The sequence below is a fragment of the Pseudorasbora parva genome, chromosome 19, assembly GCF_024679245.1.
Source record: "Pseudorasbora parva isolate DD20220531a chromosome 19, ASM2467924v1, whole genome shotgun sequence".
In the NCBI taxonomy this organism is placed as follows: Eukaryota; Metazoa; Chordata; class Actinopteri; order Cypriniformes; family Gobionidae; genus Pseudorasbora; species Pseudorasbora parva.
The window spans coordinates 39,462,983-39,484,192 of NC_090190.1; the positions used below are offsets into that span (position 1 = coordinate 39,462,983).

Genomic DNA, 21,210 nt, shown 5'->3' on the forward strand with positions numbered 1-21,210 from the left:
CAATAATTCCCAAAATCTGCTGAGAACAGCTTCTGAAATCTTCAATGGGAAATTTTCCATCTCAGGTCAGTCATTCTGTAACAGATTGGTTGTGGAGTGGAAGGAGAGGGCAAGGAGAGTTGAGGCAAGGATTTATTTACAGCTTTTAATACAAAACAAGAAGATAATGCAAAACTAAAGGGGAAATACCAAAAATAAAAATGGCCTATAACAGCAGAATGAAAAAGAGGGTTATAAATACACGGGGAAATCAATTAAACTCGAAACAGTAAAGGGAAATAATGAACTATGGAAGTGAACTCAAAAATAGGAAGTAAATTCAGGAGATGAAGACAGAAACAATGGAAACAGTCCATTCAAATGATTTAATGGATTTACTTGGTTAAAGACACTTTCAAAAGTATCAACAAAATAAACTAATTCTCAAATAGGTAAAAGTATTACAGTCCATCATGAACAGTGGATCATGGCAATATTAACACTTTGGTGAATGTTCTACATTTTTCGATTAAATAGGTTTATATAGTTTTTGTTTACAATAACAATTCTGTCTTGCACGTGGTTTTTGTTGCCTTATTTTGAAAAGCTCATCCGACACTGAGGACAGGCTTCTCTTCGGTGTGAGTTTTAATGTGATTCTCAAGGCTTCTCTTCACTGTGAAACCCTTTCCACATTGAGAGCAGGTGAAAGGCTTCTTTCCGGTGTGTATTCTCATGTGATTTTTAAGATTATCTTGTTTTCTGAAACACTTCTTACACTGAGTGCAGGTGAAAGGCTTTTCTCCAGTGTGAATTCTCTTGTGATTCTCAAGGCTTTTTTTCTCTACGAAACTTTTTCCACATTGAATGCAGGTGAAAGGCTTCTCTCCAGTGTGTGTTGTCATGTGATTCTCAAGGCTTTTCTTCACTGTGAAACCCTTCTCACACTGAGGACAGGTGAACGGCTTCTCTCCGGTGTGAATTCTCATGTGTATTTTAAGTTGACTTTGCTGTACGAATCTCTTTTCACACTGAGAGCAGGCAAAGGGCTTCTCTCCAGTGTGAATTCTCATGTGATTCTCAAGGTTTGGTCTGCTTCTGAAAACCTTTTCACAATGAGAGCAGGCAAAAGGTTTCTCTCCAGTGTGAACTCTCATGTGACTCTCAAGGCTTTGTTTGATTATGAAACCCTTTCCACAATGAGAGCAGGCGAAAGGTTTCTCTCCAGTATGTATCCTCAAATGTCTCTCAAGGCTTTGTTTTCCTGTGAAACTCTTTCCACACTGAGGACAGCAAAAAGGTTTCTCTCCAGTGTGAATTATCATGTGTCTCTCAAGGCCTTGTTTGGCTGTGAAACCCTTTCCACACTGAGAGCAGGCGAAAGGCTTCGCACCAGTGTGAATTCCCATGTGACCCTCAAGGCTTTGTTTTCCTGTGAAACACTTTCCACACTCAGGACAGGTGTAAGGCTTCTCTCCAGTGTGAGTTCTGATGTGACTCATAAGGTTTTGTTTGATTGTGAAACACTTTCCACACTCAATGCAGATAAAAGGCTTCTCTCCGGTGTGAATTCTCATGTGAATGTCGAGACTTTGTTTCGTTGTGAAACTCTTTACACACTGAGAGCAGGTGAAAGGCTTCTCTACAGTGTGAGTTCTCATGTGATTCTCAAGGTTTTTCATTGCGAAACACTTTCCACACTGAGGACAGATGAAAGGCTTCTCTTCAGATGTGTTCTGCTTAAGGTGGCAAGAGACGGAATCTTCTTTTAGTTTCTTCCAATCTAAAATGAACATTAAAAGATTAATGTCAAAAATCAATTGAAGAACAATGCACATGAGATTTACATGGAAGGGGTAATTTCCTCAACCACAACCAATGTGCAGTATCCCACTGTACGATGCGACAGCAGCCATATTGTGCCAGAACGCCCACCACACACCGGCTGGTTGGTGGAGAGGAGACAAAGTGATGAAGCCAATCAGTATGTTAAAGAAACAAATTAAAATTTAAATATCCAAGTCCAAGCCGTGACTTTAATTCAAAAGATTAAAAAAAATGACCATAATAAAGAAAAGCCCTATTCGGACTGGATTAGTTTAACATGGGGACATGGGGGTAAAGTCATTTTACCTCAGGACGTCTGTAATATCAATGGCCAATTCGCACGGGATAAGACGTCTCAGTAAAACTAGCAGAAGTGGGAGGAGTAACTCGCTTTACGCACCTCCTTGACGTCATGTGCGTATGACGTTACCCTTATAATGTGAGCAAACACACAACCTGAGCGCCAGTCTGAACTCCGTCTCCAATATATATGTGTTTTAATAAACAGTTAGGTCCAGTCTAACGATTCTGATTGGATTATGTTGGTAATAGACACTTTCCTAGAGCTAAAATGTGTTGTGCCTCTAATAAGTGCTTTTGATCTTCTTTTTGCTTTAAATGATATGCGGAAAATACTGGACATTTTCCACACAGATTTGTCCCACCACCTACAACGCAACCGAATGCTTCAAGCGCCTCCAAGGTCGCAAAATGTGCTCTTTTTTTAACTTTTAAACAGGCAATGACGGAATTTTACCATACATTTTTACAGCGGGTCTATTCGAACGGGATTAGTATTACCTGAGGTAATTTTTCCGGACCTTTTTACAGAAGGTAAAAGTCTTGGTAATCTTTACTGACATTGTCCGTAATGATTACCGAGATGGCACATTCGGACGGGACTAAAATCACCGAGAACCTCTGGTTATAATTACTTTACCCCGACGTCCCCATGTTAAACTAATCCAGTCCGAATAGGGCTAAAGAAGTAAATCAACTTCCTATGGTTGACCAGGCTTTTTAATAATTCCGATACTTTTACCAAATCAGATTAGAACTAAGGATTGTCCCAAGTACCCAAATACCTATAAACTAACGTGTGGTTTCAATTTTATTATGTGGCCCTGTAAAATACTCAATTGATTGGTCAATCATCCATGGCAAAGCTATCAGTATGCTCATCGGGATAACAAACAGCACTACTTTAACATCATTCGCGGACTCATGCCTTCATTTCATACGAATGCAACTGGTGCCATCTTGTCTCATTTATTGTGTCTTCAGGTATTGATTGCAGTAAAACTAACCTCAGTGTACTTCAGTGTATTAAAAGTACTGTAATATTCCTCTATTGTTCGTCTTGTTTGTTAAGATAACAGGTTTTCTACGAAAGAAAATTAATGAAATATCTTTTTGAAACAAAAATGCTCCCTATGTGCATCAATGAGCCTTGGCCGCCCATGACCCTGTGGCCGGTTCTCCACTGTTCCTTCCTTGGAGCACTTTTGATAGATACTGACCACTGCAGACCGGGAACAGCCCACAAGAGTTTTGGAGATGCTCTGACCCAGTCGTCTGACCCATCACAATTTGGCCCTTGTAAAACTCACTCAAATCCTTACACTTGCCCGTTTTTCCTGCTTCTAACACATCAACTTTGAGGACAAAATGTTCACTTGCTGCCTAATATATCCCATCTACTAGCCGTGATGAAGAGATAATCAGAGTTATTCACTTGTTGTTATGCCTAATTGGTTTATATTTAGATATATTATTTAAAAAAAACACTTATTTAGACCGCTTATTATACTGATTGCTATATGGATATGAAGAGACTTTCAACCGGCATAACAAAAAAAAAATTCTGTAGATAATGCACCTTTTATTTTGCTTTTAAAATTGCTTTAGTGGTTAAAATTCAGCAGAAAATTCAACATTTCAAATCTACTGGGAACTGCAGGAATATCAGTAGAGTGCAAATTAAAGATCTCCTGTTAGTCAGCTCACCAGCAGGTGGTGCAAACGGCTGTTCACAAAGTCCAGGAGCAGCAGGCAGAGAGACTTGTTCATTTCATTCACAAAAACAGATTTACAGAAATGGAGCCGGAAGTAAGTATTTATAAAGATTTTTAGGGCCAGTACATACACTATCCCTGCGTCTCAATTCGCATACTATCCATACTAAATAGTATTCAAAAATTGAATTAGTATGTCCCAAATTGTAGTATGTTGAAAAGAGTATTCAAAAGATACCTGGATGGGGTATCACAAAAAGAGTACATACTTTTAGGACGTAGTATAAGTAGGTGAATTGGGACGCAGCAAAAATTGCCAAAAGTATTGGGCCAGCCCTCATAATTATTGAATTCAGGTGTTCCAATCACTTCCATGGCCACAGGTGTATTTCAAGCACTAGGCATGCAGTCGTTTCTACAAACATTTGTTAAAAGAATGCGTCGTTCTCAGGAGCTCAGTGAACTCAAGCGTAGTACCTTGATAGGTTGCCACCTGTGCAAGAAGTCCATTTGTGAAATGTCCTAACTACTAAATGTGCCTCGCTCAACTGTTCGTGGTGTTATAATGAAGTTAAGGCAACTGGGAACAACAGCAACTCAGCCACAAAGTGGTAGGCCACCTAAAGCAGTGTCACAGAGCTGGGTCAGCGCATACTGAGGCGCACGGTATGCAGAAGAAGTCGCCACCTTTCTGCAGAGTCAATAGCTACAGACCTCCAAATTTCATGTGGCCTTCAGATAAGCCTTCATATACAGATCAAACATTGCATCTGAGGAATTACAACTCGGTTATTTAGCTTCCTCAACTTCATATCACGGCACTGTGCTGCAGTACAAGGGTTTTCCATTACATGTCAGGCTATGCAGGAAAAGTAACCGTTTCAGACACTGAATTAAACAACCACAGATTTTGTGTCTATCATCTTTTCCGCATATACTGACCCTGATAATTATGACATACTAATCGCTTGCCATTTCTGTAAAGCAGTTTTTGTGAATGAGTCTCTCTGCCTGTTGCACCACCTGCTGGTGAGCTGACTAATAAACTACAAATGTGTTTGAAATAGGGGTGTGCAATGCATTGCGTAGATGCTATTTGAGCCTCAAAATTATATCAAAATATTTCTAGAATATTTGCGATGATATTTATGACGATATAGAAAAAAATATTTAGAACAACATTTTATTATTATTATTATTTAGTATTATTATTTCACTTTGTATTGGTTATTGCAGCTGGCAGGCAGCAGCATTTATTAGTGCAAACTAAATGAAGGGCATTTTCCATCCTTTTCCAATGAGCTACTGTCATTAATGAATGAATACCTTATTTAAAGTGCAAATTTATTGTCTGGCAGCAGCAGCATTATAGAGCAATAGTAGTGACACAGTCCAGCACGATTCAAATGTAACCAAAGTTGAAAAAAAGTAGCCTTGGTACAAGTTGGTACTGGTAGTGTTAGCCCTAAAAATCTTAAGTAAAAGTATAACATTTCCGTAACATTTTAGTTTAGCAATAACTAAAATAATTTAACCATGTAACGTTCCATCCTCTGTTTACTCTCAACTAATGTGCAGACATGTACACTCTATGATTATCAGTTTACGGTCCACAATATTGTTATGTTTAAAGACATTATGAAATTAAGATAATGTCTATACTATGTTATAATTATACTGTACAATTAAATACAATCGCTGCCAAATCTGCAACCTGAACATTTTACCTCAGGCGTAGTTTAACTGAATTCATTGAAAATCTCACCTGAAAATCTGAAAACATCAGCAATCTTCAGCCACACAGCTGATCCTGAATCTATTTTGTCCCTCAGAATCAGTGGTTTGTCGCATATAATTCAAGGGATTTCCCAATTGCATGCTATCGCTATGCTATTTTCAGCAATAGTATCCAGCTGAAGTTTTTTTTCCTATAGGCCTATGTTTAGGGTGTATTACAAAAATTTAACTATAATTGAAAAGGTAAAGACATTTTGCAGCACATGGTGAAAATATGTACATTAACGATAATTTGAGACAATTATAACGTAAATTTAATATAAAACTATATGTAAATGGCGCAGCAAGGTTTTTTAACATTTGAGGCAAATTTCAAAATATCCTATAGTGTGACTGTCTCAAGCATGGTTCGATATGCATAATTTTACAAGTGTCTATTTTAGTAAATGGCAATCCTTTTTTCCCATCCATATATTTCTAAAAGCATAAGATCTTGATACATTTTGTCTCTGAAAACTGTCCTTCGGTGTGACACCATATCCTGTAAACTGGGCAATTCCACTGACAAGTTGAATTAGTTAAAAGACTGTTTTCAAGGTAATTTTACTAAAGCCCCATGACACAAGCACATGGTTAGTTTGTGTCTAAGTGTTCGTGTGGACAAGGCCTAAGAATTGTTCAAATATTTAACTCTTCTGGAACCACTATAAAAGTGTTCCATTTTGTTGTCCCTAATTTATATATTTTTAAATAAAAATGTGTGTTAAACTACATAATTATGGAAAATTATACAAATATGTGTCTTGCTAACTGCTAATGACAGCTTAGCTACAAATAGCAAGATCATTAACTGACTCAAATGCTGAAACATCCTTTGACACCTGTACTGTCACACACTTTGTCACACCAGAGATTTTTCTTCTTTGATAGTCAAATTTAAATAAAATAATGTAATACCCCTCACATTCTTTAATACAATATAACTGCCATTTCTGTCCTTTAGAGTGACATAAGGTCCTCTGGTGTGACACATAAAAGAACCTCAGATTTGTTTTATCTCGAAATATCTTAAAAGAACAGTTGAGTGTTGCTGAAGGGCAGATATAATCACTCATCTTAAAATAGCATCTTTTACAGCAGTTTTGAAAGGATGACAGCAAAGTTTGTCTCATATTTATTAAAATGTCCAACAAATCATGGGGGAAAAATAATTGTATTCGTAATTAAATACATAGCACTATATAAAAATAAGTGTCTAAATAGACAAACAGACAAATCTCTCTCATGCTATGTATATCATTTAGTTTTTGCTGTCACACCATCGGAGACATTTACAGTACAGTTCAGTAAAAAAACTGAAAGAATTGATAAAGTTAGTGACCCCTTATATTTTCTCAAACAAATGACGTCACTACATTAAAAAAATTGTCTTCTTAAAAAATGGTTTTTCGCAACAAACAAAGAAAAAAAAATACTGTCTATTTGTCAACTACCGAGTACATCTTTGGTTTTTGCAAATCACTAAACAGCCCCATAAGTATTTTCTATGGGAGGAAAACGCTTAACTTGTAATTAAACGCGTTGTGCTCATATTCCGGACTCATCTGCTTTTCTGTATGTTTAATTATTATTCTTTATTAGTTTGGCGTTTACCGAATTTGGTCTTTTAATACCACTAACAAGCGTGTTTCACGTTTGGGTTAAGCTGAGGGAGGTTTATTTACTGTTGGTTACTAGGTTACCAATACCACCGTCATCCGCTCAAACAACTCGATAGAAACGCGCCCCTAATTCACATTTTTGTTTAGTTTTTTGCAAACTTTGAAAATATTCGCTTTACGTTTGAATGGAAACCAAAACGGCCTCTGGTCTCCTTCCTTGTGTACCGACCTATGGTACCGACACAGAGCCGACCGTTAGCATTAGCCGTTTCGTTTTTCGGCTAAGTTATAGGTTGCAGGCTTGCCTTCTGGTGACCGATTATAAAGCAGCGACATATTTCGCATTCCCATGTGTACGAGTTGAAGTCAATACAACGAGAAAACAATTCACCTCTTACGTTAGGTTTTATGAATAAGTCGTTTCACGCATGCAAGTTAGCTTTGCATTAGCCATGATCAACAATGAACAGATCGATTCTTTGTAAGTTTAGATAATCAACTTACCCTGGTTTGACGTTATATCCGTCAGATCTCGCTCTGGTGAAGACTGGCAGGTTTTCGTCTGCACATCTGTCGTCTGGCTGTTTTCATGCTGCTCCATCTTTATAACCAGAGAACGTTTGCTCCTGCTCCTGTCAAAGATCACTCCATGTCTGCTTCTCAAGTGAGTCTGTGTCCTTGCTAGTCCAGTCCTGCGGTAGAATGAGACGCTCTAGCGACGCGTTTCTCATCGGGGGGCGTTTATTTACATTGGGGGCGCCGCCGCTGGAGCCAGTATTTTCGTAAAGGGGGCAGGGGCGTTGAGGTCTTCTTGAGGAAGAAGTTGCGTTAAATATTTTACATGTTGAAAAGTTTCACATCCATGTGTCCGGTTATGTGTTGTGTGTCAGAACTAGAACGGGGCAGCGACTTTTCAGCCGTTTACTGTTCGATTCTAGACAAGACTAAATCTCCCCATTATACAAATACAACTTTGTATTTTTACACTAACTACTGTAATGTTCTATTTATCAAAACCAATTAAAATGTATTATATTATATATATATATATGTGTGTGTGTGTGTGTGTGTGTGTGTGTGTGTGTGTGTGTGTGTGTGTGTTTATATATATATATATATATATATATATATATATATATATATATATATATATATATAGTGTGTGTGTGTGTGTGTGTGTGTGTGTGTGTGTGTGTGAAGCTCTGAAGGTTGTGCTGCAATAAGGATTACAATTATCGCTCATACTTTTCTTAAAAGTGTTCATCGCTTTTTTTCAGATAAAAAGATAAATTTTTATAAATAATAAATAGTGATGAATAAAGGGTTTATTCTTGAACATTAATAAAACTTGATTATGCTAACAAAAGACAGTGGAATTAAAGACAGGTAGTACACAAAATAGTATTTTTTTATTTTATGTTTTTACATTATGACCTAATATTGTGTCGGTCCCCCTCTAGACCCCTGAAGGTGTGCTGTGGCATCTGGAATCAAAATGTTAGCAGCAGATCCTTTAAGTCCTGTAAGCTGCGAGGTGGGGCCTCCGTGGTTCAGACTTGTTTGTTCAGCACATCCCACAGATGCTCGATTGGATTGAGATCTGGGGGATTTGGAAGCCAAATCCTGAACCATTTTGGCTTTGTGGCAGGGCGCATTATCCTCCACAGCCACCAGAGAAAACTGTTTTCATGCTACAGATTTCTAACTGAATAATAATTAAAAAAAAAAAATCTTTATTTAATTTAAATGTTAATTCACATCCTGACAAATATTGTCCTACAATGTTCATATTAAAGACCATGCAGTCTGTGTAAAAAAGGGGTCAAATCACATTACATTCCAATATTGTAAAATTACAATCTTACAAAATAATGATAATGAATTTTAAAGCAGAAGTTTAATCCCCTAAACTAATATTAAAATAAATAAAAGACTAACACACTAATTATTACGCTATATTATTGCCCTACAATAGTCACTTTACAGTTACTGCTATCATAAACGCATGGCGCATTATGTTCACAGTAAAATGGAAATATTTGCTTGAGTTCCCTTTTCGCTGCATATTTTAGCGCACAGACAATTTGGATTGCAAGGTTTCTGCAGGCTATAATTTTTAATAATTATTCCAGTCTCGTGTGAGAACTCCGGACTGGTGCACATGTGATTTTGCTGTGTTTCCTTGTCACACCTCGCGTTTGTATTTGTTGTGAAACGTAGTTTGTGGCCAGACCGAGTTGTCGGCGGTTCTTCCTATTATAAAGTCATACAGTGTGAAACCACCGTTTGCCGATCCATCGTGAAGTGCATCGTGCATAGTGCCATGCTACCCCAGATATTTGTGCAGTGTGAAAGGAACTGTGATCTGACGAGTTTGAAAATCGTGCAGCGTGAACTCGGCATAGCAGGCACTCAGGTACGAGCAGACGGCGGCATTCTGCTCATGGCACAGTCGAGTCCAGCACTCTGAAAGTGGGTGACTCCATAATCAGAAACCTTAGCAGCAGGGATAGCGACAACTACATGCTTCTTTCCTCAAGCAACCGTTTCTGATGCAAACAAGGAACTCAAGAACGGTCTGAAGAAGCACAAAACTGCAAAGGGTTTTATTATTCATGTGGGGAAGGAAAATATTTGGAAAGACCAGTCAGAACTCCATGAGAGGGATTTCAACAAACTCCTTGAAATGCTTAGAAGACTGAAAATTCAGTCATTTATCAGTGGTCCCCCAAACCCCAACAAGAGGAACTAATGTTTTCACGTTTGCTTGGGCTTAATACATAGCTGGAAAAAAACATGCAACAGAAGAGGACTGAACTTTTTTTGACACCTTAAATCTTTTCTTGAGTCCAAGATAACTGTTTACATCAAACGGCCTCCACCTAAACAAACTTGGTGCAAGAGTGCTAAAGGACAATTTCTACTTCTTCCTCCATCATCCTTTAGCAGTGTGTGCCACTACACTTAACCAAAATGAAACGCACATGCAGAAGAGTTGCGACAGGACTTCACACCAGATATAGCTCTCCCACTACTGCTGCAGCCCCCAGATATCAACCAAATCACGGCGAGCTCTGCAACCACTGCTAAAGCCTCTCTGGCACCCCGCCCTCCTCCTCCTCCTCCTGTGAGAGCTCTTCGGCCTCAGCCACAATGCCAGAGCCCACCCCTCTTCCATCTGCTCTAGGTGAACCAAAAACACCAGATAACAGCTCTCAGTGATATGTGTCGGGTCCCTGCTAAGTAACTGTCTCGTATGTTTGCAGAACAAGCAGGAACCCAGTGTGCCTGTAGCTTTTTCTATATCTGTTCTGTTGAGTGATAGAAATTCTAAAGCCTTCTCAAATTGTACATCTAATCTGCTGCCTATTAAACGCCAATCTGAAATTGCTTTGTGGACAAAAACTAACACTAAGTTAACGCTTTTAAACAGCCGCTCACTTCAGAATAATAATTAAAAAAAAACACTATAATAACAGTTTAATACTCTTAATACGCCGATCAAGCATAACATTAAGATCTAATATTGCGTTGGTCCCCCTTTTTCTGCTAAAACAGCCCTGACCCGTTGAGGCATGGACTCTAATAGACCCCTGAAGTTGTGCTGTGGTATCTGGCACCAAGATGTTAGCAGTAGATACTTTAAGTCCTGTAAGCTGCGAGGTGGGGCCGCCTTGGATCAGACTTGTTTGTTCAGCATATCCCACAGATGCTCTATTAGATTGAGATCTGAGGAATCTGGAGGCCAAATCAACTCCTTGAACTCACTGTTGTGCTCCTCAAACCATTCCTGAATCATTTCTGATTTGTGGCAGGAGCATTATCCTGCTGAAAGAGGCCACAGACACCAGGGAAGTTTCCATACAACATTTTTCTATTTGAATTAAAAAAAATTTTTTATTTAATTTAAATGTTATTTTACATCCTGACCAATATTGTCCTACAAACAATGTTCATATTAAAGGCTATTAAAAAAAAAATGTGAATGCAGTCTGTGCAAAAATGGGGTTAAATCACATTACATTCTAACTTTGTAACATTAAGATTTAAAAACAAAATAATGATTTTCAAAGCAGAACTTAAATCCTCTAAACTAAAGGTGAAAATAAAAACAAAACAAAAGCGACAGACTAATTATTAGGCTATTTTAATTACCCTACAATAGTCACTTTACTGCTGTTATAAAAATACACTAATTTGTAGGTTTGAAATTCTACATCTGGCACATTTATGTTCACCACCAACTATTCAACAACTAATATTTGAGCAAATGTGTATTTTAGTCAGAATTATTGCGCTCCAATACTATTTGATCTATTTAAAAGTGATCGTTGTGTTGCCGTCTATGGAGCAGTCAGAAAGCTCTCGGATTTCATCAAAAATATCTATATTTATTTTGCAAAGATAAACGATGCTCTTACTGGTTTGAAACGATGTGAGATTGAGTGAACTAACCCTTTAATTTTGTGTGTGTGTGTGTGGATGGATGGATGGATGGATGGATGAATGGATGGATGAATGGAGCTCTGAAGGTTGTGCTCTATGGATTTCACCAAACCCCTGAATGTGTGATTCACCAAGATGTTAGCAGCAGATCCTTTATGTGTTCATAATGTTATGCCTGATCTGTGTATAATATATTGTCCAATATTTGATCTGAAGTAACTAGCTTCTTGAGTAGTTTTTCATTGGATAACTTTTTACTCTTACTCAAGAACCAGTTAAGATTATCATAGCTAGATTATCTTCAATAAGATTTGTATAGATAGTTACTTTTACTTGAGTACAGTTTTGTTGTTAACTGGCTAGCATGTTTAAGCATGTTGTCCTTTACTATTGATAGACAGCTACTCTAAGTTATTGTATGAACGTTATGAACCCCTCAAAGAAAGTTTATGGCAGGGGTGCCCAATCCTGTTCCACGAGATCTCCCTACCTGCAAAGTTGAGCTCCAACCCTGATCAAACACACCTGAAACCTTTAATTAAGATCCTCAGGAACACTTGAACATTAAAGACACGATTGTTGGATCATGGTTGGATCTGAACTCTACAGATAGGTTGGTCTCCAGGAACAGTATTGGGCACTACATGATTTCGGGTCTATGGGAATGTTTGGAAGTTTTATATGGGATTTCCCAAAGTTGAATACGTTAGAAAATATATAGCAACCCGAGTCAGAACAGTATGAGTGAATTTGATGTTTTTAGCTTTATAGTGGTTTGTCGGATCTGTACGCTAACACAGGTTGAAGTATTTATAGTAACTAACCTAATAAAACAGACTGTGTGAGTATGAGGAATGATGACCTCATAATGTGCAAAATGTAAAAGCTGGTCTAGCTCAGAGTGAGTCAGAGGAGCCAGAGACCAGAAAAGAAGAGAAGACCATGGCAAAGCCAAAGGAGATTAAGACCATCATGGTGAAGATGGTGGAAGAAGAGACCACTCTAGAAACGGTGGAGGGGAAAAGCATGGGAAAGCCTGAGTAAAGGACATCCCTGGTGAAGCCAGAGGGGCTGCTGACCATGGTGGAGACTAAGATGGAGCTGAAGGAATGGAGGACCAAAGCAATGACTCAGGCTGTAAAGAACATGGTGGAGCTATAGGATCGGAAGACTGAGGCGGAGCCAGAGAGATGGAGGAGCCAGTTGGAAACAGGGTTTAAGGGCCAAGACAAAGCAGAAGGACCATCATCTACTGAGCATCATTGCCTGACAGAGAAGAGCAGGGAACATTACTCGTTTTCACGTGAAAAGATCTAAGACAGCCAGGCAGAATCTCTACCACACCATGAGGATCACTTGGAGGAGAATCATTCACTCCCCGTACAGATGATTCCCATTGCTGCCCTTTTTATTATTCCTAGAAGATTCATCACAGGTAATGACAGGTTTTTGCTGCTCCACATAATCAGTTTTTTTGCTAAAGATGTGAAGCTTGTGACAACGTACTCTGCTGATTTATTATGCATATTGTATTGTCCGTCCTGACCAATACATGATGATTCTTGGGACAATCCACAAAATGTCTCAGTGCTAGGAACATTGTCATTAGCTCTAAAAAATGAATGTGCTTCATTATCTGTGCAAACCAAACTCCTCCCCCTGTTCTGCCCTCGAACACCACCCCCAAGCTCTTGAGAGATCCATCTGTCGTCACCACTTTCCTCAACACTGTAGGACCCAAAGGGCATCCTGTCCTGAGAAAAGACTGGGCTCTCCAATGACGGAGAGCGCTCATTTATTCTGGTGAGACACGCACTGTGTGATGACTCTTGGAGCGAATGCCCTGCAATACTGCAAGGCCTGCAATGCTGTCTAGTTCTGAACTTCTCCTCATTTGTAGTATTCCCAGGGGAACCACTTACACTGTTAATGCCATTAAACGTAGTAACCAAGGACACGTCTTGAGAGAGACTGATCTTCCTAGTTGAAAAAGGGAGACAGTTGTGAAATGTCTTGATGCGTTCCTAATAGGAATGCTTGAAACATCACTGAATTCAACCTGAGACCCAAGTAGACCATCTCCTGTGAATGAGTTAGAAAACTCTTGGTCTGATATATTTGAAACCTAATCTCTCCAGATGTGTGTGTGTTCACATCGCTTACCTTTTGCTGCGGACACGTCAGGCAGACAAGCAGATCATGAAAATAAAACTCTGACCCCTGGATTCCTGTACATGTCTCAGAGCCCCTTCCACACATTTGGGGAATATCCTGCGAGCTTGAGAAAGGCCGATAGGAATTTTCTTGTACTCATATGCTGTGCCCTGATAAGTGAACCTTAAATATTAAGCATTGTAAGCCTGTAAGCATTAAAATAATAATAATAATTTAAAAATATGCATCCTGGAGACCTAACAAGGTGAACCAATCTTCTTGATGAATATTCTGACACAAAGTTCTCAGTGAGAGCATTTTAAATTTGTATTTTCTGAGGTGTTTGTCGAGAACCCGTAAATCCCAGATGGGACAGAGACCTCCCCCTCCCTCCCCCCATGCCTCAGTGTTCCTATACCGAGATACCAAACAAATGTTAGAAAGAATGATAAAAAGAAGAAGCAGGAACCATGTAACTGGACGAAAGCAGAGTCAAGCATTCAGGCTTGACATTACCAGTGGAGGAAAAGTGGATAGGGAACTGAACAAGATTAGACATTTGTCAGCAGTGCTCAGGATCTGCATATCATTTGATCCTATCAGTCATCTTTCCTTACTCTCTTCATGTGGTAAGAACAATCTGATGTACCATGTCCCCAGGGCACTGATTCCAACCACATTCCTGGAGGCCCACCAACAGTGCACATTTTGCATGTCTCCTCAGTAAAACACACCTGATTCAGTTCATCAGCTCATTAGTAGTGACTTCAAAACCTTATGTGGGTATGTCAGACAAAGGAAACATGCAAAATGTGCACTGTTGGTGGGCCTCCAGGAACGTGGTTGGGAACCACTGCCCTAGGGGTTACATAGAATGGTTAGTTCATTTTCTGTGCATTTCGGGTTATGGATTTAGGCTTACAGGCAAGGTAGAGTTCAGATCCAACCATGATCCATGTCTGTAATGTTCAAGTGTTCCTGAGGATCTTAATTAAAGGTTTCAGGTGTTTGATCAGGGTTGGAGCTCAACTTCGCAGGTTGGGAGATCTCTAGGAATATAATTGGGCACCCCTGCCTTGGACTTTCATTGAAGGGGTTCATAACGTTTATACAATAACATAGAGTAGCTGTCTATCAATAGGAAAGGACAAGAAGGTGATCAGTTGTTTTGATGTTTTTGATGTCAATACGACCGAAAGAACACTTTACTGTTAGCAATATAAAGGGGTAGAGGCTTAAATCTGTGGCCAGTGGAAGGCTAATCCCTGGCCAGCCTTACAACACATGCTATGCCTATATTTGCTCATTCCAAGAGATCACTGGTTCACTCATTCCAGCATGGTAAAACGAAATCAAGAGACTATCCAGGAAGTACGCTGAAATAGCCAGTTGGATAAACTCACAGAAGTAGGAGACAGATGGCTGCTTGATTCATCTTAGTTCAGTCTTTCTGTAATGGATTGGTTGTGGTGTGAAAGGAGTAGAAGGCAAGGAGAGTTAAAATGAGGATTTATTTACAGCATTGACCATCATTAAAACAAGAAGATAATCCAAAGCACTTCTCTTAGCTTCTGTTTCTATGTTAAGCAATTTTATTTTAGTGTTCTCCCTCCTTAGACAATGATCTACAACAACAGACAGAAAAAGAGGATTATAAAGGGACACAGGATAATCAACTAAACTAGACGCAGGAAAGGGACATAATTAACCATGGAAGTGAACTAAAAAAAGAGGAAGTAAACTCATCAGATGAAGACAGAAACAGTCCACTAAAGCAAAAGCATAAGAGAAAGCATGACATGTAGTCAGAGCAGTTATTCTTTCCATCAGTTAAGACATTTTCAAAAGTATCAACAGAATAAAACTATTTCTTTAGGAGGTAGAAGTATTAGAGTCCACCATGAACAGTGGATTCTGAAATTAAGTCAACAATTTTGTACTTTTTGTTTCAATGGGTTTATATAGTTTTCTTTTACAATAACAACTCTGTCTTGCACATGTTATTTTTTTTGTGCCTTTTTAAACAGTATTGCTCATCCGATACTGAGGACAGGCTTCTCTTCAGTGTGAGTTCTCATGTGATTCTCAAGGCCTTTTTTCAGTGTGAAACCCTTTCCACACTTAGAGCAGTTGAAAGGCTTTACTCCAGTATGAACTCTCATGTGAATTTTTCGTTGACATTGTTGAGTGAAACTCTTTCCACACTGAGAGCAGGTGAAAGGCTTCTCTCCAGTGTGAATTCTCATGTGATCCTCATGGTTGGGTCTGGTTCTGAATCTCTTTCCACACGTAGAGCAGGTGAAAGGCTTCTCTCCAGTGTGAATTCTCATGTGACACTCAAGGCTTTGTTTGACTATGAAACTCTTTCCACACTGAGAGCAGGCAAAAGGTTTCTCTCCAGTGTGAATTCTCATGTGACTCTCAAGGCTTTGTTTCTCTGTTAAGCTCTTTCCACACTGAGGGCAGATGAAAGGCTTCTCTCCAGTGTGAACTCTCATGTGTTTCTCAAAGTTTTGTTTTACTCTAAAACTCTTTCCACACTGAGAGCAGGTGAAACGTTTCTCTCCAGTGTGAATTCTCATGTGACTCACAAGGCTTTGTTTGATTATAAAACACTTTCCACAGTGCGTGCAGGTGAAAGGCTTCTCTCCAGTGTGAACTCTTGTATGAATCACAAGGCCTTGTTTCGAAGTGAAACTCTTTCCACACTGAGGACAGGTGAAAGGCTTCTCTCCGGTGTGAATTCTCATGTGAATCCCAAGGTTTTGTTTCACTGTGAAACTTTTTCCACACTGGGAGCAGGTGAAAGGCTTTTCTCCAGTGTGAATTTTCATGTGAGTCACAAGGTTTTTTTTTATTATGAATCTCTTTCCACACTGAGGACAGGTGAAAGGCTTCTCTCCAGTGTGATTTCTCATGTGAAGCTCAAGGTTTTGTTTCATTGTGAAACTCTTCCCACACTGAGAACATGGAAAAGGTTTCTCTTCAGCGTGAGTTCTCATGTGAATCTCAAGGTTTTGTTTCATTGTGAAACTCGTTCCACACAGAGGACAGGTGTAAGAGTTCTCTTCAGTGTGAGTTCTCATGTGAATCTCAATGTTTTGTTTCATTGTGAAACTCTTCCCACACTGAGAACAGGTGAAAGGCTTCCGTTCAGTGTGAAGTCTCATGTGGATCTCAAAGTTGTGTTTCATTGTAAACCTCTTTCCACACTGAGAGCAGGTGAAAATCTCTTCCTTTTGAGTTGTCATGTGCTGTTTAAGGTTTGCTTGTTGAATGAGACACATCCCAAGTTGATGGCAAGAGACGGAATCTTCTTTTAGTTTCTTCCAATCTAAAATGGACATTAAAAGTCAATGTCGAAAATCAATTAAATGACAACACAGGTGGCTAGCCAAAATAATTTATGCTCCCCAATGACAGAATGCAACAGGTCCTTTTTATCTTTGACATGCCAGTACTAAAGATTAAATCTGTAATTCTCATGTTATCATTAAACAGTAATATAAGTAATAACATTTTTAGATGTAATTTGCTATAGCATTTACTCTATTAGACACTGTTATTTATGTTAAAGAAACAAATTGACATATAAATATCAAGGTCCAAGTTGCATAGGCTGTGACTTCTTTTCCTCTGAATCTGATGCATTTTAATTCAAAAGATAAGATAAAATGACCATAATAAAAAACTAAATCAAGTGTCAAGCCATTCTTTTAAATAATTCTGATATTTTTAACAAATCAGACTAGAACTAGGGATCATCAACCAAGTACCTATAACAGGGCTATTCAAATCTTACCCTGGAGGGCCAATGCACTGCAGAGTTTAGCTCCAACCCTGATCAAACACACTCACCTGTGATTTTCTAATGATCCTGAAGACATTGATTAGCATTTTCAGGTGTGTTTGATCAGGGTTGGAGCTAAACTCTGCACCGCATTGGCCCGCCAGGGTAAGATTTGAATAGCCCTGACCTATAAACTAACACGTGCTTTCAAGTTAATTATGTAGCCCTCTAAAACACTCAATTCCGGTTGGCCAATCATGGCATTAAGTGGTCGATACTTCCTAATATTCATTGTCGTTCATGGCAATGCTTTATATAAGTCCGCTCATCAGGGTAACTGAAACCAGTGCTACTTTCATATTACTCAGGTCATATCACACCGTGGAATAACCTCAGTGTACTTCAGTGTATTAATACTACTGTATTATTCCCCCAGTGTTCACTTCTATGGAAGAACATTAATGACACATTTTTTTGAAACAAAAAGCTTGTTGAATTGCACTAATAAAAAAATAAAAGAAGCATTGCATTAACCACGCTTGCATTTTAACGAGCTGCAGCTCTTGTGGGCTGTTCCCGGTCTGCAGTGGTCAGTATCTATTAAAAGTGTTCAAAGGAAGGAACAGTGGAGAACCGGCCACAGGGTCATGAACGGCCAAGGCTCATTGATGCACATGGGCAGAGAAGGCTGCCTTTGTGGTCTGATCAAACAGACGACCTATTGTAACTCAAATTGCTCAAAAAGTTAATGCTGGTTCTGATAGAAAGGTGTTTGAATACACAGTGCATCTCAGGTTGTTGTGTATTGCGTATCTAGTTTATCCTCAACCAGGACCAATGTGCAGCCCCCATCTGGATGATGTGACGGCAGCCATGTTGCACCAGAAAACCCACCACACACCAGCTGATTGGTGGAGAGGAGACCGAGTGATGAAGCCAATCAGGATATGGGGATTATTAGGAGGCCATGATGGACAGGGGCCAATGGGCAAATTTGGCCAGGATGCCGGGGTTACACCCCTACTCTTTACTGAAGGACATCATGGGATTTTTAATGGCCACAGAGAGTCAGGACCTCGGTTTAACGTCTCATCCAAAAGACGGGCATTGTTGCAGACCATGTACACCAGTAAACGGTATTCCTTGGCGGCTGTGGCTCTTTCCACAGGATAATGCGCCCTGCCACAAAGCAAAAATGGTTCAGGAAATTGTTTGCGGAGCACAACAAGTTTGAGGTGTTGACTTGCGCTCCAAATTCCCCAGATTTCAATCCAATTTGAGCATCTGTGGGATGTGGTGAACCAACAAATCCGATCCATGGTGACACCACCTCGCAACTTACAGGACTCAGGCCAGATTCCACAGCATACAGGGGGACCAACACAATATAATTTCCCCATATATATTTTATGATCTGCAGCCATATCACCCTGTAGCCCAAGACTGGTTTCCCACTGAAGCTAAGCAGAGTTGAGACTGGTCAGTAACTGGATGGGAGACCAACTGGGAAAACTAGGTAGCTGCTGGAAGAGGCGTTAGTGATGCCAGCAGGGGGCACTCACCCTGTGGTCTGTGTGGGTCCTAACACCCCAGTACAGGGTGGGCTACAGGGTGATAATGATGGGGACGCTATACTGTAACAAGCACCGTCCTTCGGATGAGACGCTAAACTAAGGTCCTGACTCTCTGTGGTCAATTAAAAATCCCAGGATGTCCTTCGGAAAAAGAGTTGGGGTGTAACCCCGGCATCTTGGTCATATTTGCCCATTGGCCTTTGTCCATTATGGTCTCCTAATCATCCACATCTGATTGTTTTTCATCACACTCTCCACTCCAGTCTCCTCTCCACCAATAAGTTAGTGTGTGTGATGGGCCTTCTGGTGCAATTTGGCTGCCATCACATCAAAACCACCACATTGTGATGACGAAGAAAACAACATTATCAAACGCTTTATTGAACTTATTTTTTATTGATTTTGTTTACGTGTCTATCGCGATACATATCATTATCGTTTTATCGCCCAGCCCTAGTCACAATCATACTCAATGGTGGTCAAATGTGACCATGCACCTTAACTATTTGTCAATTTAATAAATGTTCTATATTTTAGTTCAATAATATTTATTGCATATTTTGAGCAGATATTTTGGTAGGCTACTAAATACTAGTGCTATAATTATGGTCCTTCAATGACCACTTAAAATATTTTTCTTATTATTATTTATATTACAATTAGTTTAGTAATTAAGGTTAAAATAGATAATTCCAATGCAAGGTAAATTAGTCATTTTGTGGCTGGAAAAATAGGCGCCTGTATGGCTCTTTAATAAATGTTGCTCAAAAAAGTATTGCGGATCATAACTGTTTATTTATTTTTAGAGCTGAATAGGGAGAAAAAAAGTGTCATAAATGGGTGTCCCTTATTTTGCTAAACTATGGGTGGCAACCTTATGTTGAACATTGTGGACATGGCAGTCGATTCCTGCAAAATAGCTGATATTTCCTCACAAAGGCCGTTTATGCACTGTAGTGAAGACTCTTTCACATAGACACCCATTTAAAAACGGCCTCTGGTCTCCTTCCTTGTGTACCGACCCGACACAGAGCCGAGCGTTAGCATTAGCCGTTACACTCCTCGGCTAAAGGTTGCAGGCTTGCCTTCTAGTGACCGATTATAATGCAGCGAATTATCCCGCATTCACATGTGTACGAATGGACGTCAATAGAACGAGGAAAGGTTTTATGAATAAGTCGTTTCACGCATGTAAGTCTGCTTTGCATTAGCCATGATCAGCAATGAACAGATTGATTCTTCGTAAGTTTAGATAATCGACTTACCCTGGTTTAACGTTATATCCGTCAGATCTCGCTCTGGTGAAGACTGGCAGGTCTTCGTCTGCACATCTGTCGTCTGGCTGTTTTCATGCTGCTCCATCTTTACCATAACCAGGGAGTGTTTGACGCTGCTAATGCCAAAGATCACTCTATGCTTCTCAAACTAGTGAGTCTGTCCGGAGGAGGTTACAGTCCTCCTCATCTAGAGAGTAGAGACTCTTCGGGGCGTTGAGGTCTTGTTGAGGAAGAAGTTACACCAAAGATTTACATCTTTTTATGAGGCTGCATATCCGGATGCACGGCTAAATTTGCAGAATTAAATAAATAAATGTATAAATACACGAATTAATAACTAAATATATGAAGAAATGCATATAGAAATATAGAAATAAATAAACGAATGAAGAAATAATTAAATGCTGAAGTAAATACATATAGAAATAAATAATTATTTAAATGCTAAAATAATGAATGAATACATAAGTAATTTTGTCAAAAGTATAATTTTTAATTGTGCTAGTTTTGTACCATTTGTGTTACACTTAGACTATATTTTTTCTACATTTATTTATGTATTTCTATCTTTATTTCTTCATTTATTTACGCATTTCTATATTTATTTATTTATTCATATATTTATTTCTTAATTAATTTATGTACTTCTATATTTATTTCTTCATTTATTAATTTATTTCTACATTTATCTTTTTAGTAATTCTGCGTTTATGTATTTATTCATACTTTAGTAATTTTTATTTACACTAA

At 39.0% G+C, this 21,210-nt stretch overlaps 1 protein-coding gene across 1 annotated transcript; it reads right to left on the bottom strand.

Annotated features, from left to right (window-relative positions):
* Window positions 1-346: 346 nt before the first annotated feature.
* Window positions 347-20,767, bottom strand: LOC137047411 (zinc finger protein 585A-like). The gene is made up of 6 exons (XM_067425041.1): window positions 20,449-20,767; window positions 15,854-17,153; window positions 13,829-13,834; window positions 10,324-10,402; window positions 7,724-7,931; window positions 347-1,762 (listed from the first exon to the last, which is right to left on the bottom strand). Exons 1-6 carry the CDS (start codon window positions 20,552-20,554, stop codon window positions 588-590), a joined length of 2,874 nt encoding a protein of 957 aa, XP_067281142.1. The 5' UTR covers window positions 20,555-20,767; the 3' UTR covers window positions 347-587.
* Between the last annotated feature and the right edge of the window lie 443 nt (window positions 20,768-21,210).

Bases quoted from the DNA above. Each gene is read 5' to 3' on its own strand.
- LOC137047411 (XM_067425041.1), bottom strand. From the start codon at position 20,554: ATGGTAAAGATGGAGCAGCATGAAAACAGCCAGACGACAGATGTGCAG. The intron at 17,154-20,448 runs GTAAGTCGATTA...TGTCCATTTTAG, and splicing joins GGATATAACGTTAAACCAGG to ATTGGAAGAAACTAAAAGAA. The intron at 1,763-7,723 runs GTAAGTTGATTA...TGTTCATTTTAG, and splicing joins GGATATAACGTCAAACCAGG to ATTGGAAGAAACTAAAAGAA.